Source organism: Micromys minutus (genome assembly GCF_963924665.1).
Source record: "Micromys minutus genome assembly, chromosome: 5".
In the NCBI taxonomy this organism is placed as follows: Eukaryota; Metazoa; Chordata; class Mammalia; order Rodentia; family Muridae; genus Micromys; species Micromys minutus.
The window spans coordinates 5377602-5403150 of NC_137974.1; the positions used below are offsets into that span (position 1 = coordinate 5377602).

The 25549-nt window shown below is 41.6% G+C and overlaps 1 protein-coding gene across 3 annotated transcripts; it reads left to right on the forward strand.

Annotated features, from left to right (window-relative positions):
* The first annotated feature begins 1754 nt into the window (after positions 1 to 1754).
* MTRF1 (mitochondrial translation release factor 1) lies at positions 1755 to 25549 on the forward strand. Of its 3 annotated transcripts, none has more exons than XM_080917341.1 (11): positions 1755 to 1888; positions 3715 to 3824; positions 5716 to 6141; positions 6934 to 7025; positions 8733 to 8814; positions 9002 to 9109; positions 12800 to 12972; positions 14355 to 14472; positions 18055 to 18191; positions 20568 to 20666; positions 25199 to 25549. In XM_080917341.1, exons 3-11 carry the CDS (start codon positions 5724 to 5726, stop codon positions 25310 to 25312), a joined length of 1341 nt encoding a protein of 446 aa, XP_080773467.1. In that variant the 5' UTR covers positions 1755 to 1888; positions 3715 to 3824; positions 5716 to 5723; the 3' UTR covers positions 25313 to 25549. The 3 variants fall into 3 exon arrangements, with proteins under 3 accessions (XP_080773467.1, XP_080773466.1, XP_080773468.1); XM_080917340.1 differs by having other exon boundaries at positions 1796 to 1926; XM_080917342.1 differs by lacking the exon at positions 1755 to 1888 and adding an exon at positions 2388 to 2484.

Below are 25549 nucleotides of genomic sequence, written 5' to 3' on the forward strand. Positions count from 1 at the left end.
AGGCCCAAGACATTGGATCCTCTGGAGCTGGACTTCGATGCAGTTGTAAACCACCTAGTGTAGGCCCTGGGAACCGAACTCAGGTTCCCTGGGAGAGCAATGGGTGCTCTTAACCAGTGAGTCATGTCTCCAGTCCCTAATTTTGTTTTTTGAGGCATAGGGTTCCACACATCGCATGGTGGCCTTGAATTCACTATATAGCTAAAGATGACTAGGACTTCTGATCCTCTTGTCTCTACTTCTCAAATGTGACTTCAGACCTGCCCCGAAATTCTTGGCTTATGCTGGAGATCAGATTCATAAGTTATTTATGTATTCAGCTGGGCAAGAGGTTTTTGAGACAGGAACTCACTGTTGCCCAGGTAGGTCTGGTACTCTGTAGCCCAGGATGGCCACTAGCCTCCTATTTCAGCTCCTGCGTGGTAGGATTTCACATGTGAGCCATGAAGCTTGCCTCTGTAAATGAATCCTGCTTCAGTTTTCTCATCTGCAAATGGTTTGTAAGATTGTTATAGAAATACAGGAGTTAAGGCTTAAAGCATTTAAACTAGTGACTGGTATGTAGAAGGTCGAAATAACTACCTTGAAGTGCATACTAGTAAATGTTAAAAATTATTTTCTTGTATGTTGGTTTCTTTTTCTCTTCTTCCACCTTTTTTATACCCCTCCCTTTTTTTGCTATTTAATCTTTTCTGGCTTTGTAACTAACTCACTATGTAGCCCAGGCTGCCTCAGCCTACTGAGAGCTGGGATTACAGATGGAAACACACTTTCAATTTCCGTTTTTTTTTTTTTTTTTTTTTTTTTTTTTTTTTTTTTTTTAATGTGGTCACGATTTAAGAAAATATGTACTAAAGCCAGAGATGTCGGATTTATTTATCTTCACTTTTAGGGGGAATTGAAGCATAAAGAGATCTTATTACCTGTAATGTGACAGCTAAGAACTATGTACTACTGCGTTTGTTCATCTTTACAATTGATTGGACTCTCTGCTTTCTTGCCTTAATTTTGTCCATTTGTTTGTTTTTGAGACAGGGCCTCATGTCTCTAAATATACATGCAAGCAACACTTTCTTCAAAAATTCTAATTTGTAGATATAGTTACCTATCTTTTGGGTGCTGTTATGATTTGTGCAAATTTATAGGTTTTTTTTTTTTTTTAGTAGTTGTTTAGCTGTTGTCACACTGGCTGAAAGTGTGACAGTTACTATTCAGAATCTCCTAAAATTTTTAACGATTGGGGGAAAAAGGACCCAATTTTAAAAAACAAACCCTCAAGTCTGTGGATATAGCTCAGTGGTAGATCTCTTGTCTAGCTTAGCATCCGTGGTGTCTAGCTTTAACTTCCCACACTCTGGAAAGAAAAAGAAAAACCGGCAACTTAGAAACTACTGCTTTAAGGGTTGGTAACACATAAAGAAATTCTTGTGATATCAACTATCACATAATGTAGAATTTTTTATATAAATTAGGAAAAAGTCTCGCTTCTAGGTTTGCAAGTAACTGAAAAACCTAAGTTTAGGAAGAAAGATGGAGCAAGGGGACTAGGGTGAGAGCAAGAAAGCCTGGGGAAGTATAAACTACAACTCCCAGGATTCCTAGGTTAGGGCGCTAGGAGGGGGTGATCCGCTCCCTTTGGACTTCAAGGCTCTTGAGAATTCCCTCCAAATAAGTTCTGCACGTGGTCCTTCCAGAGGAGTCTCCTTCCCGCTTCGTCACTGCACTCCTGTTTACCATTACGGACACCTAAGGACTGTTACTCGGCAAGAAGTGTCGAAATGGAGGAGGAGCCAGGAGCGAACCATAACCCGGAAGTAGTAGCCTGGAAATGATCTTGCTTGCAGTACCCTGCGCTGAAATGTTGCGGCCACAGAGGGCTCAGTTATCAGTAAGAGATGAGAACGTCATTTTTCTTCTTTTAATTAGGTATTGACAATTCTGTCTTGGCCGTAAGCGGACTCCCCCCGACCCCCACTGCCCATTTGTGTTACTTCCGTATAGAATCCATAATACTGACTTACACAGTATGGTTTTCACATTCTGTGCCTGGTGCCAGTTTACTGTCACTTTTAACACGCCAGAAACTGAGAATTGCTCTTAAAATGACGAGTAATACTGGTTTGTGGGGGTGATGTTGAAGCCTTGCTCCTTCTAGGTATAGATAACTTTAGAAACTAACTAAGATTTCTGACCTTGCCAGTTACTCATTCCACGGCTGCTTCTAAAATGGGAAATTTTGCCAGAGCTATTATTACTAAAATCTGCCATCATTTTTTTTTTTTTTTAACCGTCAAATGAACACTCCTGATGTACTCAAAGTTAGATATAAAGATGTATGGGAACTTCTGGAGTATTAAATGTGTGGCTGCTGGGCTTCCTCGAGTTCTTTCACAGTCCAGTTCCAGCTGTGATTTGTTACGTGAAATATATTAAGAGAACCCAGCATATTCAGAATCTTCTGAGTATTTCATTATTAACATAACGGTAAGTTAGATTTAGCAAAACCAAGGGGGCTGGTATCTGAATGTGTTACCAGACACAGCAACAAATAATGGTAGTAAAGGCTGCTGCTCGTAATTTGTTGTGCTAAGGATCAAACCATAGGCCTTGAGCTGTTTGGGCAACTGAGCTACCACTGCACTACATCCCCAAGGCATTCTGCTAAATTTTGACCCTTATTTCCACTGTTAAAGTCAGGAAGCAATACATTTTTCCTCTCTTGCCCAGTAAAGTCACACTACTAGTAGCCCTGAGGGGAGAACAGATAATTAGCCAATTTCACCTAATCTTTCATTTTTGAAAATTATTTTTGTATGTGTGTGGATAAGTAACGGCATGTATATATGTATATCACATGTATGCTTGGTGCCCACGAAGCAAGAAGAGCTTGTCAGATCAGTCTCCTGGACCTGGAGTTAGGGATAATTTGTGAACCACTGTGCAGGTACTGGCCTTGGTCCTCTGCAAGAGCAGGAAGTAATCTTATTTCCAACTTGGTGAAATTATTATGTAACTGTTAAATATGAAAATAATGTGTACTGTTTAAAAGACATGGACAAGTAGGAAAACTTAAAAGTTGTAATTGCACAATTAAGTAAAGATTGGCTTACTTAAGTTATACCATTTTGATGGGTTTCTTTTGTCTTCTTCAAAATATGTATGTATTATGGTTTGCATGAGAATGACCCTCCCCCTCCCCATAGGCTTATTTATTTGGGCGTTTAGTCCCTGGTTAGTGGAACTGTTTGGGAAGGATTAGGAGGTATGACCTTGTTGGGGGACATATGCCACTAGAGTGGCTTTGAGGTTTCAAGAGCACATGCCAGACCCAGTCTCTGCCTGCAACTTACAGGTCAGAGGTGAGCTCTCAGCTACTGTTCTAGCACCATGCCCGCCTGGTACCACACTCACCATCATGATGTCCATGGACTAACCTAACAGTTTAAGCAAGCCCTCAGTTAAATGCTTCTTTTTATAAGTTGCTTTGGTCGTGGTGTCCCCTCATAGCAATAGAACAGTAACTAAGACAATATTCTTTATCTGCTTTTTCCCATATAGTGTAGATTAAAAACACAAAATAAAACAAACAGACTACTCTTTTGTAACCTGTTTCTTTTTCAGTTATTAAAATGACATCACTGTTCTTTTTTTCCCCTTCAGATCCTCCTGTGTGTTAACTTTGCTCTTTTAATATTTGGGGATCTCTTCCTTTAGGTTCACGGCTAAAAAAGAAGCATCCTAAAGAAGTGATCACAGGGTTGAGCATTAGAAGCACTGATCTTGGAATACACAAGCTGTTATAATAGAAACTCTGCCTCTATTCAGTGAGTGAATACTTGTGATTAAGTTACCTAACTTTCTTAGGCTTCTGAATGTCAATTAAACAACTAAAATAAAGTGCTTTCTTAGCATGTGTAAGGCACAGGGGACAATCTCTAATCTCTCTTTCCCTCTCCCTTTCTCCCTTTCCCTCTTTCTCTCTCTCTCTCTCTCTCTCTCTCTCTCACTCTCTCTCACATACACACACACACACACACACACACACACACAATACACACCCTGTCTCTTACACTCTCTCTAATAATAATTTTTAAATAAAATATTTAAATTAAATAAATTAATAAATACAATAAAAGTTGCTCATTTAAGTTTATCCAGACATGTTGATGTGCATTTGACATTCAGCATTTGGACGGCTGAAGCAGGAGGCCCCCAGTTTGAAGCCAGCCAGAGCTACATATGAAGACCCTTTTGTCACTTTAGACTAGATTATAGATGAAGTGTTAATATTTTTCTTGAACTTCATAAACATATGACTATGAACCACCTAAAGATGCATCATTATTTTAGGGCTGTTTGTTTTTCTTTTATTTTTGTAAAAAAATTTTATTTATTGTTTATTTGAGTACACTGTCGCTGTCTTCAGACACACTAGAACAGGGTATCAGATCCCATTACAGAGCCGCCATGTGATTGCTGGCAATTGAACTTGGGACCTCTGGAAGATCAGTTAGTGAGTGCTCTTAACTGCTGAGCCTCCTCTCTAACATCCTGTTTGTTTGTTTTTTAGAGACAGGTTTCTCTGTATAAGCCCTGGCTGTCTAGGACTTGCTTTGTAGATCAGGCTGGTCTCGAACTCACAGGAGATCTGCCTGCCTCTGCCTCCCAAGTGCCGAGATTAAAGGCATGTTTTACAGCTTTTAAGTGTATGTTTACACACTCATTTAGAGATAGAACTGCCTTAGCACTTTCTAGTGCTATTTGTTAGTTACATTGCTACACACTTGTCTTGGTAGTATGTATAAGGTTACTCTTTTTGCTTTTTTTTTTTTTTTTGACAGTTATTATTTGTGCATGTATGCCTGTGGGGATGTGCAGGTCAACGGCTTTAAGGATCAGCTTTCTTTATATCAGCCAGGTTGGGGGGGCATGCCTTTAATCCCAGCACATATAAAGCAGAGGCAGGAGGATCTCTGAGTTTGAGGCCAGCCTGGTCTACAGAGTGAGTTCTAGGACAGCCAGAGTTACATAGTAAGACCCTGTCTCAAAAAAAAAAAAAAAAAAAAAAAAAAAAAACCATGGGTTGATCTCAGATGTTGTCAGAATCACCTGCAGGTACTTTTATTCTCTGGGCTATTTTGCCAGTCCCTCACTTCTTTTTTGTTGTTGATTTTTTAAGATTTATTTATTTTATGTATATAAGTACACCGTAGCTGTCTTCAGACACACCAGAAGAGGGCATCAGATCCCATTACAGATGGTTGTGAGCCACTGTGTGGTTGCTGGGAATTGAACTCAGGACCTTTGGAAGAGCAGTCAGTGCTCTTAACCACTGAGCCATCATCTCTCCAGCCCCCCTCACTTGTTTTCATATACTGTTATTTAGAGGTTTTGAGTATTTTCTTTGTGGCACTTCCCTTTAATTCCACCATTTGGGAAGCAGAGGCAAGTGGATCTCTGAGTTTATGGCCATCTTGGTCTATAGAGTGAGTTATAGGATAGCCAGAGACAGTAAGACTGTCTCAAAATAAATAAAAATGTACTAAAAATATATGACCATATATTTTTATATATGCGTATCTGTGTGTGTGCGTGTATGTATTTCTGAGTTATTGACCATCTTTGGAGCTAAATGAGGTTGTGAATGAAAGGTGTCTTTGAAACTCCATATATCTTTAGAATTGCTTTTCTCAACTGGTGTATCTTACGTTACAGCTGCCGAGATGAGTCGTCGCCTGAGGTTTTGGCTTTTTTGGAATCTGTCTCTCAGTTCATGCCCCCAGAGACACAACTTCCTCTATGGTCAGCAATTTAGACAGATAAGCTTTGGTACAAGGCTGTGGAATTTTAGACAAAACAAAACTCATGTTCCCTATCAGCTCTTAAATAAAAGTTGGTTCAGGGGCTACTGTCATCAAGACGCAAGGAGGCTTTGGAGACATAAAGCCCTACAGAGGTATATGGAAGACCTGAATAAAGAGTACCAAGCCCTTGACCAGTGTTTGCAGGAGATCTCTGAGAAGGAAGGAGACCGGAGGGCCTTACACAGGAGGCATGCTGAGTTGGCACCACTTGCGACTGTTTATCAAGAAATTCAGGAGGCTGAACAAGCCATTGAAGAATTAGAGTCAATGTGTAAAAGTAGGTAAAGGATATGTATATACGTGTGGAATTAATTGAAATTTGAAGCCTGTCTTTTTAAAAGCCTACAGATAACAAGCTCAGGTCTGGTAAGAAAAGGATTCTATACTCACTTAGTGTTTGACCAGTTTCAGTTATTAAGGGTCTGCTAAGAGTCCAGGCTTTTCATGGTACTTACCTAGAGCTTAGAGTCCAGGAGACCTGATGTCATCATAGGTTTTAATTTACTGAGCGCTGTTCTACACTCAGGAATACAGAAATGGTGGCTCATCTTCCATCAAAGGGAGTAATGAGAGAGTGTATGTGTCACATGCACTTTACAACCTGGAGACCTCTACACCAGATAGGCCCTTCGGCTATAGAACCCATCCTCATGGTAGAGACCACAACAATGTAGTCACACCTTAGGCTTTATTGTGTACATGGGGTAATTGGGATAATTGTTACCAGAAAACTGCTTTTCCAAGATAGTACTGTACTTAATTATGCTAAAAAGCACTGGCCTGGTGTTGGATCCTAGAAGTTGGAGCCTGCATGACTAAGTCTGGTGAACAGGGCCTTGTTGCTTCTCACCACTTGTTTTTCTACCAGCCATAGCATTTTCAGGTTCCCCCATAGATAGGGTCTTAAAGACAGACTGGACGGCAAGGAGGTCAAGGCCAGCCTGGTTACACAGTGGGACTTTGTCTCAAATCAAAGGAGAAACTCTGTAGACTTTGATGAGGTAGCTATTTAACGCTTTCTCTGTAAGAATTTTAAAGAATTTACTGTTATCCCTGTTGGCGATTTTAGGTCTAAATAAACAAGATGAAAAGCAGTTGCAAGAACTTGTGTCAGAAGAAAGGCAGATGGTTGATGAGAAGATCCACAGACTGTATAGTGAGGTATGATCTGGGCAGGAGACTAATCTCAGTAGTGCTAACACGAAGGACTAGCACTCTTCTGAGAATATGGTTTGATGTTCAAGGTAACTGCCCCAACAGTTATCACAATGAGTAATTAAATTATACTTAGTGCAGTTTGCTGAAGGATAATGGGAAGAGAAATGGAGATGTCAACTAATGGGTCTCCAGAGGAAGGGAAAACCATAGCTGAATCTATTGACTTGGTACACAGGCAGACATAATCCTTTAGTAAAGAAAGTTAGGGGACCAGCAAGATGGCTCAGCAGATAGAGGTGATGCTGTACACACCTGTCCTACAACCTGAGTTCTAATGCATCATATAAGGTGACAGGAGAGAACTAGCTCCCTTCAGTTGTCCTCTGACCCCCCCATAGCATGTCATAGTGAGTGTGTGTGTGTGTGTGTGTGTGTGGGAGAGAGAGAGAGAGAGAGAGAGAGAGAGAGAGAGAGAGAGAGAGAGAGAGCAGCAGAGACCCACCTACCTATACAAATAAAAATAGAGTTATACTTTAAAAAGAAATATAGTCAGCATGAGGACAAGTCGGATAGTTTTAAGAGTAAGAAAGAATTTAGGTCCATGGTGATTGTAGTAGATTGAAAACTTTTGCATGCTGAACACCATGGAATGAATCCAAGGGTAGAGGTGGCTGGTTTCTGCAGGTCTTTAATTAGAACTAGTATGTCTTTGGCATGCTGAGGGCTCTCAGGCTTCATGATAGGCTGTCAGCCTTAGCTGACAATCTAGATATGGAAGGGCAAATTCCACAATAATGTTCTCTTTCAGTACAGTGGGTGGTTTGTTTCTAAAGACCATGGAGACCATAGCACTGTGTAGCATGTTTCGTTCTGTTGTAACCATTATTGTCCCTTCAGCTTTCTTACTGTGGCAGTTAGAGAAGGGCTTTTGAGGACTGAGAAGGAAGAATAGACATCACCTGGTGCACCGAAGGCAAAGCCTAGCTGACAGACACTTGGTGTCGCTTTCTCCCCCACAGACTGAAGTGGCTCAGAGAAGTGGCAGTAGGGACGAGGGTCAGAACATGTGTGTATTTAGTTTGATTAGAAAGACCTTTTAGTAATCAGGAGGTTGTTTTCCTATTCTTCCTAAGAGGAACACTTTATTAGGACCTGAGGAAACCCCCACCCATTTTTTCTGTCACGTGAGAGAAGATATATAAATCTTACTTTTTGAGTCCCTTTAATACAGTTTTTAGACAGAATGACCCAACCAAGAATGCAAGGTAGGTATAGTGCTGACCATCACTGAGGGCAGGGGAGAGTCTGTAATTATATGTCAAAAGTCATTTGGAGCAAATGAAGATTTGCAAAGACTTGCTTCATTCATCAGATGAAAGATGCCACTGTGTAGAGCTTATCTTAAGAGGCAAAATCTGAACAAAGTTGAATGGAACTCTGGACTTTGATCATAATTAACTTCATTTCAGAAAATTAAGATAATGTGATAACATTGCAGAAAATTCTCAGATAAGTAACTTCATTGTCATATGAACTGACCATCTAATTAGATTACTTAGGATATGGTTTTAAGGCTTACCTCCTTGGGATATTCCATGGTTTTGTTAATTACTGACTTCAAAATGTTTTGAGGGCCTTGACTTAATTTCAAATAATAATATACCAAGGGAAATAAACACATCAGCAATTACATTTTCCTTTTTTTCCCAGCTTTTGGAACATTTAGTGCCTAAGGAGAAGTGTGACCAGAGTGATGTTATTCTAGAAGTGACATCTGGAAGAACCACTGGAGGTCAGAAAGTCAGTGCATTGTAGAAGAGTTTTGAAAACTGAGTTTTGCGTTGGTTTGACATTGCTGTCCCTTGAGAAGCTGCTGCATGTGTCTAGTTTAGGAAATGCTCATTTCCTGAGTGCCCTTGCCTTAGGATGGCATTCTGTAATATTTGTGCTTACTGAATAGTTTGTATATTCTCTTATAGGTGATATCTGCCAACAATTTACCAGAGAGATATTTGAAATGTACCAGAATTATTCAGACTATAAGCACTGGAGATTCGAGCTGCTGAATTACACACCAGCTGATTATGGTAAGCGTATGGAGGCAGAGACAGACACATCTCTGTGAGTTTGAGGCTAACCTGGTCTATGTATTCTATTCTAGCCTAGGCTGAGATCCTAAAGTGAGATCCTGTATTAAGAAATAAAAGATAAATAATAAATTAATTAAAACCGGAAAAGAATAAAAAACAAAAACAAAACCTTGCAAGGGGCTGGAGAGCTGGGTCAGGGGTCAAGGGTTATAGGCACTCTTCTAGAGGATTAGGTTCAACTCTCAGCACGTAATGAAGATTCACACTTCAAAACCTCTTCTGGCCTCTGAGGGCGCCAAGCATACATGTTGTATTCAGACAGACATACAGGCAAAACACCCATACACATAAGCTTTTTAAATATTAAAAATAATAGGACTAATAAAATACAACCAGAAGATGACCCAATAGGTTCTGTCTGCAGGGTAGCAGGGGTAATTAACGACAAACTAGAAAATCAAAGTGGGGTAAAAGAATTGATTAAGGTAAACAGCAGGAGAACTCAGTCTGCTGCACTAGTAAGCGGTGGTCGGTATGGCCTGGTAAGCCCTGCAATACACCTTTACTACCTTTCTCTAGGGGCTCTCAGCCCCTCAGCCATCTTTTGAAATTTAGGTAGCAGGGATCTTTGTTAGCCTTCCTTCCAGATGCTGCCATCTTGGTCCAGGGGGCCAGTGGTGATCTCAGTTTCACAGCTAAATGTCAACATTGTATCTAGTGCTCTAACTAGGCTTCTGTTTTCCCCGGCAAAAACTCTTGATAAGTAGATGAACTGAAAAATGTGTCATATTCCTTTACATGCACTGGTTAGATAATCAGCACGAACCACTCTTTTATCTGTGTAGTACCATAGACAGAAATGATGCCTGTGGGGGTGGGGTGGTGAGGGCGGCTCAGGAATAATGGAACCAAAGCATTGTTACATAATCTAGCTGACTGCTGATAGCTAGGAAGAAAGAAACTGGATGGAAACTCGGTCCACCTGATATTGGCTCTGTTAATTTATACAGGAAAGCCATAGGGTTCTCCAGTTTATATAAATTCAAATGTTTGTATTCATCATGAAGTGAAGAGCATGCTGGGGGAGTACGGGCTAAGGGAAAATAAGTTTGTTTGTTTCTTTGTTTGTCCTTTCTTCTTTCATCTTTTTTAAAGTTCTCACTACATAGCCCTGGCTATCCTAGAGCTCACTATGTAGACCAGGCTGGCCTCAAATTCATAAAGATTGAACGGTCTGTCCGTCTGGAGTGTTGGGATTAAAGGTGTGAGCCACCATTCCTGACACAGAATAATTTTGACGAGTAAAGTTAAGATAGAAAATTTAAACGTCGTGGCTTCATGCTGTTTTAGTTCCTGGCTATCTTTTCTACTACGACCTTAATGCATGTAATGTGACCGTCACATTTTTTTTATCTGTCTACTAATGCATATCAGCTGTACAGGCCTGGAGATCTGAGGTAGTTGGAAAGAACCTATTCCAGGAATGGTTCCTCTGACCATCAGTCTCTTTGCATGGTCACTCTATACCCGCACTATTAATTAATTAAAAATAATCGATTTTTAAAAGATGGTTAAAGGGACCCAATTCATTGTATTTTTTTCAAAATACTATTAAATTGGCAAGACTAGTAAAGGACCCAACCAAGCATTTAGCCTTTCCTATGTAACTGTGTCATTGGCTGAACAAATTATAGACAGGAAAAGATAGATATATCTTTTTAAAATTGTTTGTTGTTGTTGTTGTTTTGTTTTTTGAAATAAGGTCTTACTGCGTAGTGTTGGCTGGCCTGGAACTCCCTATATAGACTAGGCTGACCTTGGACTCAGAAATCCACCTGCCTCTGCGTCTCAAGTGTTTAGATTAAAGGCATGTGCCACCACACCTGGCATATGTAACTTTATAAATAATCTATCTTATTTGATGAGTAAAAAGGGAGTCAATAAGACTGTGTTATAACCCTTAGTAATGCATTAAACTTGACAAGAAGCTGTGGAGACCATGTTTGCAGAGGGGTACATGTGTGTTGCAGTGTGCATGTGGGGGTCAGAGGACAACTTGCAAGAGTCAGTTCTCTCCTTATACCATGTGGGTCCCAGGGACTGAATTCAGATCATCAGGTTTGACAGCAAGGGCCTTTACCCACTGAGTCATCTCGTTGACCCTATCTTAGTATTTAAGGAGAGAGATCAGGCATCACATGTTGGCTGTTCCTCAGTAGTGTACAGGAATGTGAGAAATGAATGAAGAATATATCCCCTGGGGCTGGGAGTGATGGGCTTTGAACCTAAGACCTTTTTCATAGCAAAGCATGAGCTTTGCTGCTGAGCTATTAATTGTTTTTAAACAGAAAAGACTTCTCTATAGTGTCTAAGGAGGATTTTCAGGTAGATATGGTTATAACGAAGAAGGTAGGAAAGGCAACCATGTGCTGTAATGATGAGTGTCAACTTGACACATCGTCTAGTAAGAAAGTCTCAGTGAGCGACTGTCTAGACCAGACGGGCCTATAGGCTAGTGTGGTGACTCTCCTGAGTGTCTTAGTACCATCACCTAGCTTTGGGGCTTGGAATGTAGAAGAATAGAGAAAGGCAGCTAAAAACTGGACACGTAAGTGTTTATTTTTCTCTCTGCGTGACTGTGGATATAATCAGCTTCTTCAGGTTCCTACCCAAACTTTCCTGCAGTGGTGGATGTAGTGCGGAATTAAGAGCTAACGTAACCCCTTCCCCCTAAGTTGTTCTTGGGGGGAAGGGCAAGGACTAGGGTTGGAAAGGATCTGGGGAGGGAATGGGGAGCAGGCAGTTATTGAATGACATATTTCAATCTTGTGCTTTTCTGTCTCTGCAGATTCATGGAGTTGTTTGCCTCCTCTACAGTTACTTATTCATTTATTTTGGGAGGAGGGCACATTTCAGGGTTCATATAGAGGTCAGAGGACAACTTTCAGAACGTAGAATCCGTGTCATCAGGCTTGACAGGAAGTGCCTTTTTCTGCTGAGACATCTCATTAGCTATTTTATACCTTCTTACATCATAAACACGTTTAAAGAACTATTAGACAAAAAGCTAAAGCCTAACCACTAAGATTGTTTTGTGTGTATGTAACAATCTTAATTCTTGAAACTCAGAAAGGCTAAAAGATATTCAGTAGTATGAAATCATGTTATTGAGCCTTTTCTTACGTATGGCACACATTTGCCTAAAACTTTACAGGTAATTCAATGCAGAAAATGTCCCAGTAGTCCTTTTTTTATAAGTTATATTCTTTTTATTATTACAAAGTAAAAGTTCTTTACAGAAAAATTGGGATCCACAAAGTACAAGCCAGATGTTACATGCAGCTGCATCTTGAATCCCAGCATTTGAAAAGTTGAAACAGAATTGTGAGTTCAAGGCCAGCCTGAACTACATAGCAAGACCCTATCTCAAAATACATAAATAAAAGGTACAAGAAGTAAAACATAAAATGCACTGTTACTCACCTCCCTAGAGATGACCATAAGTAATATTCTTGACTTGTTTTATTTTATATATTATCATATTCTATATTGGGATAATGTAGCTTATATATCTTGGGTTTCCATCTCATGTGCTATACTGACAGACAGGCCTTAGATTAAGGATAGTTATAATCCTAATCTTTTTCAAAGTAGACCACACTAGTATTTCTAAGTCTTTTTTCCCAGGTGGACTACATCATGCAGCTGCCCGGATTTCTGGTGACAGTGTCTATCAGCATTTGAAGTATGAAGGTGGAATCCATCGAGTTCAGCGAATCCCAGAGGTGGGGCTGTCATCACGGATGCAGCGCATTCACACGGGAACAATGTCAGTTATTGTCCTTCCACAGCCAGATGAGGTAACTTCCCCAGGACATGTTCAGTTTAGTTATTTTTATGTTCCGTGTGCATGTACCTCTGCATGCCAGAAGAGGGTATCAGATCCCTTTATAAACAGTTGTGAGCCCATGTGGTTGCTGGAAATTGAACTCAGGATCTTTGGAATAGCAGCCACTGCCCTTAACCTCTGAGCCATCTCTCCAGCCCCAGATCCCCTTTTCAAATAAAATTCAAGGAGGTAAAATGTCACCCACCAACAAATGTACACCCACAGGGGAGAGGGGAGGAGAGAGACTACTTAGCCTTAGGAGTATTGATTAAGGATTTATTCAGTAGTTCATAATTCGCCAATTCATATATTTAGCTCACATAGATTACAGTCTTTTTTGTTGTTGTTTGTTTTTTAGATTTATTTATTATGTATACAGTGTTCTGCCTAAATCTATGCCTGTAGGTCAAAAGAGGGCACCAAGATCACATTACAGATGTGTTGAGAGCCACCATGTGGTTGCTGGGAATTGAACTCAGGACCTCTGGAAGAGCAGTCAGTGCTCTTACCCACTGAGCCATCTCTCTGGCTTTAGATTATAGTCTTAAATCTCAAAAACAACCCCCCTGCTAGATTGAGTTTTTGTTGCCTCATAAGAGAGAAAACTAGTCTTGCCGTGGCTAGCCTGAGGCTCCTGCACTGAGGTTAAAGCCTAAGTAAAGCTCCTTTGTCCTACTCTGCCCTGCCCCACCCACGTTTGTCCTGTGGCTGTCAGTGTGAGAGCTGAAACCAGAAGCTGGAATGTTACCCCCTCTGACCGCAGCCAAGAACGTGAGAATGTGAGCAGCTCACGTGTCTCACTGTGCACATGGGATACAAAGAGATCTTAGTTTCTCACCGGGGACCTGGTGACAATGAGAGCCAACAGTGTGCATTATAGAGTCCTTATGGTCTAGATAGCCATGAGATGACCAGCGGTACATAATCCCGTCCCATTCTAAGTCAGTGCTTAAAAACTGCGCCCTTTAAGTGGGGTAAAATTCAAAGGTAGAATGGTTGTCTAGCTTGCATACTGCCCTAAGTTCAAGCCTCATCACCTCCCAAAATAAAATAGTATCTCGTTAAAATTGGTTGTTTATTTAGCTGGGTGGTGGTAGCACACTTCTTTAATCCCAGCCCTCAGGAGGCAGAGGCAGGTGGATCTTTGGGTTCTTTGAGTCTGAGGCCAGCCTGATCTATAGAGTGAGGTCCAGGGCAGCCAGCGTTACACAGAGGAACCCTGACTCAGCTGAGGGTGGGATGTGGGTGGAAATGGGTTCTTTGGTATTTTGTCTTAATTCGTGATTTACATAAACAGTTTATTTGAAAAATCTCAAAATAAACTTATTTTATATGTGTATATATTTGTCTTAGGTCGATGTGAAAGTGGATCCCAAGGATCTGCGAGTTGACACATTTCGTGCCAGAGGAGCCGGTGGGCAGCATGTCAACACAACAGACAGTGCTGTGAGGCTTGTCCATATCCCCACAGGTGAGCCAGCCTTTTGCTTTTGCCTTAGTTACTTTCTATTGCTGTGCTAGGTCACTGTGACCAAGGCAACTTATAAAAGAAGATGATGTGTGGCTCATGGTCCAGACGGTTAGAGTCCATGACCCCTGTGGCAGGGAGCATGGCAGCAGGTAGGCACAGTGCAGGAGCAGTAGCTGAGAGCTTGTGTCTTGATCTACAAGTGCAGGCCAGAGAGCACTAAGTGAATGGCATGGGCTCTGAAATCTTCAAGGCCCCCTCCCAGTGACAAGCTTCCCCAATTAGGCCACACCTTCTAATCCTTTCCAAACAGTTCTGCCAACTGAGGACCACGCACTCAAATATCTGAGCTGATGGGGGCCATTCTCGTTCAAACCTCCACAGCCTTCATTTTTTTTTTTCTCTGCTTTATGTATTATTTATGTAATACTCAGAGGCGTGGTCCTATGGTAGTTTACAGTTCCTTGCACACAACTTTTACAGATGGCAATGGCATTTGCAGGTCTGGTGTGCCAGTGGTATCTGGTTTCTCCTGTTTGGAAACAGTTCCTCTTTTGAAGGATGCAGCTGGTAAGCATGTCTGTGCAGGAGAGGTGCTTGGATATACTGGACAACAGTGGCTCCATGAGTGGACCAGAGATACAGCACAGACAGGCCATTGCTGTGGGTACCTTTTATCGTGTAGATGAACTGCCAGTGCCATGAGGCTCTGCTGCATAGTGCTGTCCTGAATACCAGGACACTTGCTCACCTTGATAAATTATAAGAATTAAAAATTCGTTCAGGTGATTTTATATACATTGCTTCACAACAGTGATACACTCTGAGGAATGTATCATCACCACAGTTTTATCACTGGATGAAAATTATAAATGATTGAAAGCTGAGATAAGTCTCAGTAGGCAGTAAGTTTTTATAGGACAGCTATTGTATATGCAGACCATCATTGGCCAACTTATTTAGTTGTGCATTAGAATCACTTTTCAGAGTAAAACAGTTTTTCTTTTTATATTTTCACTTTTTAAATTTCTAGAAAAATAACTCTGTGTGTGTGTGTGTGTGTGTGTGTGTGTGTGTGTGTGTGTGTGTACAAGTGTTTGTATGTGTACAAGTCTCTGCATACATGAAAGCCAGAAGGAGATTGATCCCAAAGAGCTGAACTTTATAAGTGTTTGCAAAGAAACCTGACTTGTTATGTAGCTACTAGGATTCAAACTCTGGTCCTCATGATTGACCAGCAAGCACTGTCAAATATTTATCCAGGATTGGAGAAACAGCTCCAGTTAAGATCACGACTGCTCTTCCAGGGTTCCTGAGTTCAGGTCCCAGCGGCCACATGGTGGCTCACAACCACCTGTTGTGGGATCTGATGCCCTCTTCTGGTGTGTCTGAAGATAGCAACATAAAATAAATAAATCTTTAAAAAAAAAAAAAAGATTACATCTGGAGCGCAGGTCTTAGCACCTACATCAGGTATCTTCCATCTGCCTCTAACTCAAAGGCCTCTGACCACATGTGCAGTACACTTGTCTGTTTTGTTGGTCGTACAGAGTTGGGTGGTAGAAGTCATACTTGTTGGGTTCAGAAATCAACACTCAAACCAAACACTGACCTCAGCTAAGCAAGAATAATTTATTGAACGCACACCATAATACTGGACATCTAGGACAGCAGAAAGGACTGGAGAAACTAATTGCAGTCCTAGTCTGTTCTCAGGGTAGACTTTTTCATAGGAGAAGAACAGGTTCGGAGGTTTAAAGGGTAAGGAGAGGAGCAGTTGGCTTACTAGACAAAGTATTATAAGGTAACCTTCTGATTGGTCGTAAGTAAGGTAAGGGGGGTGGATGGGTGGTGAACGGGAATTTCAGAACACCGAGATAACAGAGCATGAGTATTATAATCATAACTTTTGGGCTTATTTGTCGCATTCTTCACTGTCAGCCACAAAAACTAGAGAGCTCATATGCAGGTGCAGGAAGGGCTGCCCAGGGTCGGCTCTGACTCAAGCTGTTTTAGGCATAACAGTTCATATTGACTATTGTGGGTCTGGTCTAATGCTGCTTGTATTGTGTTAATCTGGGTCCCTAAAATTGCTCAAGAATCTGCCTGTCTGCATGTAAGATGGGATAACATGGGAACCCTGTTCCCAGTTGGTTTAGATTGGTAAATAAAGTTGCTGGTGGTCAGTGGCTGGGCACAGAGGCAGGGGCAGGGCTTTTAGGACTCCCAGCCAAGAGACCAAGGAAAGATGAGAGAGGTCCGCCATGCTGGGACAAGGAGAAGAGACAGACACCTGAGAGGTGAAGGACAGGTTGCATGGCCACCACATAGGAGCTGGGGTTGTGCCCCAGGAGGGCCCACCACTGGGTGTAGGGCAGCAAAGATGGAATACAGATTTTGGATCTAAGAACTTGGGAAGATTGGAGGGGGATGGATTAGCCGTGTGGTGGTTAAGACCTGACCCAGCCATTGTGCTGTTTAAGGCATACCATAATATAAAGGTTGTGTGTTTGTGTCTTTCAGCCACTGCCAGAATCAGTTGAGTAGCTTAATTGAGTATAGCTGCAATTGACCTTTGAATTGATGGGTCCTGTGGAAAGCTTTGTGAGATTTCTTAAGATTATCAAACCTCATACAGAGCATTCGGAACAAATAGAACAAAACAGGGTATGTGGTCAACATGTCCTTGAGCCAAGGCACTTCTCTGTGTCCGTGACTGGCAGGCGAAATAGCTGGCAGGCCTGGAACAAAATGGCTGCAGCTAAGGATGGAAGCCCAGGCTTCACTCTGCCTAGGTTGGCAGATGCCCTGTTGCTGAGCTACATCCCTGGACTTACATAAAGGTGTATTGTCAACATCAGCCCCCCTTTTGTGTATTTGAAGAGGAGCGAAGTGCTCCCTGTGCAGGACAGAGGTTGGGTCAGCACTCCACAGAGGATGGTAGCAGATTGCTCTTGGAAAAATACCCGGACGAGCAAAAAACAGAGAGGAAATGCTCAGAGAACAAAAATAAATGTAACTAGTAGCTGCCTCGGCCTTCTCACCTGGAGTCACACCTCACAGCGCACTCCTATAAGCCTAGCACTTGAGAGGCTGATGTAGGGTCACCAGCTTGTAGACACATGTCTTCAACCCCTCACTTGGTTGGGAGGCAGAGGCAGGCAGTTCTCTGTGGGTTACAGACCAGTCTGGTAAACATAGTGAGCCCCAGGCCAGATAAGACTAATAGTGAGTACCTTGAAAAAGAAAAAGAAAATGGTGACCATCTTGTTTAGACATCAGCATCTAAGTAGGCACCTAGAGCTATTACCAACGATTTCTAAATTGTGCTAAATCTAAACTGTTGCTTGTCTTTTGTCAAATTCCCTGATTAATCTTTCTCCTTAAGATGTTCCTCAGCCAGGTGTGGTGTCCCATGCCTTTAATTCTGGAACTCCTGAGGCAGAGGCAGACTGTGAGTTCAAGGCCAGCCAGGGCTACTCAGTGAGACACGGTCACATACAGACAATAAATAAATGTTCCTCATTTCTTCTTTATTGGATCCGTCGAAATGATAGGTGACAGTTACTTCTGATTGTTTTTCAGGACTGGTAGTAGAGTGCCAACAAGAACGATCCCAGTTGAAAAATAAAGAAATAGCTTTGCGTGTATTGAGAGCTAGACTCTACCAACAGATCATGGAGAGAGACAAGTGTCAGCAGCAGAATGCTAGGAAGCTGCAGGTAAGGAAGTGGGGCAATTGCATTGCTCTGGGAAAGTCATGTAATGTACATGCAGTGTGTGTCCTTGCATGAGTTATAGTGTCATAGTCCTTGTAAGCAAGGACTAGTTAAGAGCCAAAGGAGTTATTGGTTGCTTTTAGGCATGCCGGTTTCCAAGGAGTAAATGAATAAACAGAAGTATTTCCTACTGTTTCCCTGCAGTGTTTATGTTTTAACTGTCTTAAACGGAAATTGGTTGTTTTGGTTTGGTTTTGCTTTTTTTTCCCCTGGCTGTCCTGGAACTAGAGTCAGCTGGCCTGGAACTCTGCCTCCCAAGTGCTGGGATTAAAGATTAAAGATATGGGCTACTATGCCTGGCAGGAAATTTGGTTCTAAGACAAGGTAATTCCCTTGAAATTTGAAGATTTTCAGATACTTAAAGGCCTGTGGTTTTTATTGCAGCTCAGTATGAATCAAACTTAAATGGCATTCCTGAATTCAAGGAAGGGAGATGGCCACTGGAGTCTGGGAATGAGGAATGAAAAGGAGATTGCAGTTTTAATTCGTGCCCTTTGGTACTTGAATTTTTCTTGATATATATTTATAGTTGTTGGGGTCCAGAAGTCACCCCACAATACTGATCTCAATCAGACAGATAGTTTATTGAATGCATACCACAAGACTGATTGATCACAGACAGAGCTCAGACCTTCAGGAGCTGAAGCTAGAACTGGAACATTTCTCAGGGCCAGCTTATAAAGGCAAAACCCAGAAAAACCACAATGAACTCTTAAGCAGGTATTGGGGGCACTGTAGCATGGTCTGTCTTTTTCCGAGTTTCTTTAGTCATTTAGACAGAACAGTTCAGCCTGACTCCTGCTTGCTTGGCCTTGAATGCAGGCCACAGCTGGGAATTTTCTAAGGAGAGCAGCTCTCAAAATGTAACACACCCTTGAGCACAGCAGATATGTGGTCAGTTTGACATTGCTCAGAACAAAATTACTTTTTTTGTCTGCTTCCTTTTTGTCTCAACAATATGGGATGGTTGGCAGGCCTGAATAAAAATGACTATAGCTATTTCTAAGAAGTAATGTCAGAGAACCAGGTCAGGGATATGTAAAGGACTCAGAACATATTTCAGTTACTGGGCTGGGGTGATAAAGACAAGTTAGGGAAGGCATCCCTTCAGATGAGCTAGATAACATGTGAAGTTGGCATGACAGAACAAGTTAGATAACATGTGAAGTTGGCATGACAGAACAAGCTAGATAACATGTGAAGTTGGCATGACAGAACAAGCTAGATAACATGTGAAGTTGGCATGACAGAACAAGCTAGATAATATGTGAAGTTGGCATGACAGAACAAGCTAGATAACATGTGAAGTTGGCATGACAGAACAAGCTAGATAACATGTGAAGTTGGCATGACAGAACAAGCTAGATAACATGTGAAGTTGGCATGACAGAACAAGCTAGATAAAATGTGAAGTTGGCATGACAGAACAAGCTAGATAACATGTGAAGTTGGCAGGACAGAACAAGTGGCGTTGTAAAGGTTCATGTGATTCTTAGAGGTAATGTTGGGAAGGCTGCTCATGTTAAGAACCTGGAATGCTGAGTTTAAGTATGTGCTCTGAGTAGACAAGAAGGACCCACAGCAGGAAGCTTCTCAGAAAAATGCCTTAGGAAGATGAAGCAAGGCCACTCAAGGAAGCCAAAGCATCTGTAGTTTTGTAGAAGTGTATGTGAAGGGGATAGTAGAAATGCAGAGTCAGGGCACACTAAGAAACCAGCCAGCAACGGGCATCCAGATGGCAGACTGAACGGAGCATGCTCCCTCCCCCAGTCTGCATCAAGCCTAGCACCATAAGCTCCCTGAAGTGTTTGTTAAATTGCTGAATGTCAGTGTTTCCTGGAACAAAAAAGAACATGCCACATGGGCCTCATATCTGTAGTTCCTGTAGTTGGGAAGGCTGAGACAGGAGAGTTGCTGTGAATGAGGCTACCCTAAGCTATTCAATGACATGGTATATTTTTATAAATGAAGAATTAAAATGTTAAAAACAAAGGGAACTTGTAACATCAAAGAGGCATTCTTATTTCACAGCTAAACTCTCCACAGGGGTTCAGTTGTTTGTCCAGTGGGCTAGCGATGGAACCTCTGCTGGGTTAGCATGCATTCTCCCACTAAGTTCCTTCCCAACCCTAAACCTGTAGTCTTAAGATTACCTCCTAACTGTTCTTGTCTTGGTCTGTGGATATAAGGTTTTTTTCAATAGATACCTTAATCCCTTCAAACAGGAAAATAAAGTATAAAGATTTATTAAGATTTTATAAATTTTACAATTTTTAATTTTAGAATTAAAAATACAAATTTCTTTTTGTTATGGGGCAGGTGGGAACAAGAGCCCAGTCGGAGAGAATTCGGACCTATAATTTCACCCAGGATAGAGTCACTGACCACAGGATAGCATATGAAGTTCGTGACATTAAGGTAATATGACTGACTATGCCTTATGTACCTTTGCTTCATTAGAAGTATAGTCAGGAGCTGGAGAGGTGGCTCGTTGACTAAGAGCACATTCCCAGGATCCATAAGATGGAAGGCAAGAAACCAATGCAAGTTGTCCTCTGATCACATGAGTGCCCAGACACACAAACACACAAAACACACAAGTCAGGTGGAAGCTTCCTTAGCCCTAATGTTGCTGCAAGTTGCTTCACAAATAGCTCCCTCCAGATGCCTTCTCCCCACCTTTAATCTTCCCTTAAGGAATGGCTAGGCCTTTTAAGGGGACATCTGATTAGGTGAAGCCCACTAGGATGGCATTATCTTTTAATTCAAAGTCATGTTATTGATTACTTAATTCCAGAAGTACTATTCCTTTATTGTCGCAGGTCCCATCTGTAAGATAGAGATACTGTTGCAGTACATATTAAAAAAATAAAAATGGCTTTGTTGCAGTAAATATTAAAAAATAAAAATTGGTTTATCTCTTTACTGATCTCACTCCTCAAGCCCGGTTTTAGTACAGAGCCTCTTGCACCTCTGTTGCCCAGTCCGAGCACCCCCACAGTCTAATTTTGTCCTTGAGACTCCCTTCCCTGGTGGTTTTCCACCGCCTGTTTTTCACCTCTGTCCCAGGTTGGTTTTTTATCCCAAAACCCAACACAAACACAACTCTATGGCCCCGATAGCCTTTCAGGTTTATATATTCAATTCTCAATTCACAACCCCTCTATACAACAAGATTACATCAAATAGACAAAGATACAAACTGCCCTTCTATATGAAATATTAGACCTATAAAATCCTTAATGTTCATAGCTATGTATCGCTAATTAAGCCCACCTGGATTGAGTTCATCTTTATAGACCTTCATCTTGGAGTTTCTCTTCTCCCTAGTCCTCTGATCTCTCCTCCCTGACTCCCTCTCTCCACCTCCCTTATCCTGCCTAGCCACTGGCTTTCCTTTATTTTACTAATTAAAATTGGAAGGTTCAGATGAAGCCACCTCATGAGTACATGACTAGGCAGCCCTTCTTGGGGAAGTGGAATTAACATTAAAATACGAACAGCTTCAAGACAATCTACAAGATACATGGTTAATACACCCAGGACATCATAGAATTAGATCTACTACAATGTGTGCTACTTGATTTGTTTGTTTGCCCTTTTTATTTTTTTGAGACCAGCCCTTACTATGTATCCCAAGCTAGCCTCGTAGAGAGATCTACCTGTCTCTGTCTCCAAGTGCTGGGAATGAAGGCATGAAGCACCACACCAACTAATGTATATTCTCTTTATGTAAGTGGTATAGCCAAGCAGTTGGAGAAACTACCCTGTCAACGTTGCTTGAACAGCATTAGCTAAAATCCTTCTAGCTAAGACTACTAACATTAAATCCATTAGCAAGGAAACCCAGTAGAATAACTAAAACCTTGTAATTTTGATTCTGACTACTTTGTACCCAGAACTAAAGTCTTGGTTTTGCAGGAAAGATGTTTGGCTTTTAATATGTTTATAAAGTTCTGTGTGTGGTAAGCTACATCTTCTTTGTCTTGTGGAGTACAACTTTCTTGCATGTGACCATGAAATAAGAAAAAAATTACTGTTGTTCTTTTGTTTGTTTGCGTGTTTGTTTTAGATAGGGTCTTACGCTTGTAGCCCAGGCTGGCTTGGAATTCAAGAGTAAGGCTCTTGTTTTAGTGTTCAGATTTCTTGGGTTCCAAGAGCGAGCCACCAACCTGGTAGAGGGAGCAAACGTTCTTCGTTAATTCCTCTTTCTTGAGGTAAAACACAATAGCAAGCAAACATCCTGGGCAATATTGTTTCAGTTGCATCTTATTTTCTCAGTTGTTTTCCAGCACTTTGGAGGCCGAGGGAAGAGAATCATCACGAATTTGATAGCAAGGCCTGTCTCAAAACCAAAAACTAAATAAAACACACACCACAGCCAGGAAAGATAGCAAAGAGACAGGAGCGAGTAACTTAGAAATGATACAGAAGAAGAGGAGTAAGGGTCTCGGCAGGAGGGTGACAGTCGGCCCACAGAAGAGGGTAGGCGGGAGGAAAGTGAACATGTAGGGGCTCTTCCGCCCGGCTCTCCACCCCTTTCAGTACCTCCAGCTTCGTCTGTCTCTGTACATAATTCCTGATGGAGCAGCCGCGCCCTGGCATGATCGTGACCCTGACAACAACTGGTTTGTTTGGCTCAGTCAGCTGAGCCAGCCACAGCCCCCAAAGAGTGCCTCCCAAGATTTCTAAAGTAGAGTTGTGTCAGCTTCTTGCTGGTGACCCTGAACTATGAACTGCTGAGAAGAGGTCAGAAGGCACATTTCCCAGCTGGGAGAGTCAAAGAGGAGGTCAGGAGCACAAGAGTGCACAGTCACAACATGATGTCCTCATTTCCGAGGAGCACGCAGTGTCAGTCCCAGGGGAGCAGCAACAGGCTCCGGTGCTCCAGAGCTTCGGTTCCAGTTCAGTGATACTACCCAGGAGTCTTAGAGTTCCTCTGAAGCTGGCTTTGCCCTTCTTTGGGACAGTGTCTCATTCTCTAGTCTAGTCTGACAACTGGAACATGGCCCTGACCTGAGCACTCACTGTACTCTATTTCTCTGTCTTCACGTTCAGTAATCTGAAATGCCCTCTACTAGGGAAATACCTATTTCTTTCAAAGGCTCAATTGAAATGTCTCCTTCCAACTCAGTTTTATCCAGCTCCCACCTTCCTGTTAACAGGCTCTTTCAGCTCTTACCTTCTCCTTAGTTGTTTTGACTTTATGCATTAGTCTATGATGTTTGATTACCTCTCTCACTGTGACACTAGCTTGTTAGCTTCTGAGAGTTAAGCACTAGACTATATAAACTCCTTAATTTTCATGTAACCACAACGCTGTGGGTGACCCGCAGGAACTCCCGAGTTATTGTGATTGGTGTTAAGAGTGGAATCCCTTTTACATCAGTTCCCAAAATGAAATCTCAGTGTCAGTGCCATAATAATTGAAGCTCCAAGTATGTTGACTTTTATAAGCAGGTGCATAGCATGTATTAGCGGTGTGAAACTTTTTAAACTTTATTTGAGTCCTCTGTCTGCTTGTATGTCTGCATACAAGGGCATCAGATCCCATTACAGACGATTGAGAGCCACCGTGTAGTTCCTGAGAATTGAACTCAGGACCTTTGGAAGAACAGCCAGTGCTCTTAACTGCTGAGCCATCTCTCCAGCCAGACAGGTGGAAGGTATTGGAACTGGAGTTGCAGATGGTTATGAGTTACCTTGTGGGTGTTGCGAACGAAACCCAGGTTTCCCTGTGCATTGGAACTTGCTTTGTAGACTAAACTGGCCTTGAACTCAGAGATCCATCTGCCTCTGCCTCCCGTGTACTGGATTACACTATTTTTTTTTTAAGCAGATGAACACACTTTTTTTTAACTGATAGAAGTCACAGGCAACATTTCCTCTCAAAGATAGTGTGTTAAAAAAAAAAAAAAAGATAGTGTGTTAACAGAGACTAGTGTAAAAAAACAAAAACAAAAACCCAACTCAGCAAAGGGTCTTTGAAGACAGGCAGTTGGTCAGTTTCAAAAGCTCATTCAGATGTCTTTGTCTTATCTCCAGAGTCATTGGAAAGATCAAAGTCACAGATTTCATTGTATTGATTTCAAACACAATGATTTGTATTTCAATCAATTTGATTTCAAAGTAAAATGGTAACTTAAGTAGAGGTCTGTTTTCTCTTTTAGATTCATGTTTTATTAAAAAACAAAAAGCTCTGAAATCTGAGCCTGCCCATATATTAGCAGTTGTGTTAATAATATTGCAGGATATTAGTAAGTCTTTGTTGTTAGTGAGAACGATGAAGAAACAGACAATTGTTTGCTCTCTTTCTGATGACCAAGGGTGTTAGTCTGCTCTCCACTGACAGATACCTGAGCAAAGTGACCTGAAAAGAGAAGGGATTACTTTATCTCACAGTCTCACGGTCTCCTACTTGTGAAGATACACCATGACCAAGGCAACTTAGAAAAGAAAGGCATCTAACTGGGGGCCAGCAGGCAGGCGCGGTGCTGGAGCGGTGACTAAGAGCTTACATCTTACTGGGTCTGGCTTAGGCTTTTGAAACCTCAAAGCCTATCCCTAGAGACCACACCTCCTAATCTTAAACAGTCCACCAGCCAGGAACCTAGCATTCAGATGTATGAGCCTCCACGAATTCTCACTCAAAGCACCACACCATGACCTCTTGCCCCTCCCCCCTGTTTTGGGCCTGTGACAGCACAGTACAGCAGGAAGCAGCAAGTAGCAGAGGAAGCCATTTACCTCCTATCCTGGAGGTAAAATGGAGGGGAACCCATTAGTATCCTTCAGACCCATTCAGGGCACACCTTCTATTAGGCCTGCCTCTTTTAGTTTTCTACCACTTTTCAAAAGCTGAGGGCCCAAAGTTTACCACATGGGTTTTTGGGAAACATCTACGTCTAAACTGTATAGTCAGGTCTCATAATAACTACTTTTTTAATCAGGAGTTTTTGCGTGGTGAGAAGTACCTGGATCAACTTATTGAGAGACTGCTTCAGTCAGCAGATGAAGAGGCCATTGCTGAATTTTTGGGTGAAAGCCTTCAATCAGTGAAATAAATGTGGTTTGTTATTGTTATATAAATGAAGTGGACTTTGGTCAAGCAAACAGGTGTGGAAATTGTAATGAATATTCATAAAGTATAGATGTACCTACTGAGTTTTTATAGAAATCATTTTAATGAAAGAAACTCACATTTCTTGACATAGAGGCTTATTTTAGCTTTCAGTAAGTAATCCAGCTCTCCAAGTAGAAAATAAGCTTGTAACATCCAAAAGAAAAAATAAAATATTGAG

Bases quoted from the DNA above. Each gene is read 5' to 3' on its own strand.
- MTRF1 (XM_080917341.1), top strand. From the start codon at position 5,724: ATGAGTCGTCGCCTGAGGTTTTGGCTTTTTTGGAATCTGTCTCTCAGT. The intron at 7,026-8,732 runs GTATGATCTGGG...TTTTTTTCCCAG, and splicing joins TCCACAGACTGTATAGTGAG to CTTTTGGAACATTTAGTGCC. The intron at 18,192-20,567 runs GTAAGGAAGTGG...GTTATGGGGCAG, and splicing joins AGAATGCTAGGAAGCTGCAG to GTGGGAACAAGAGCCCAGTC.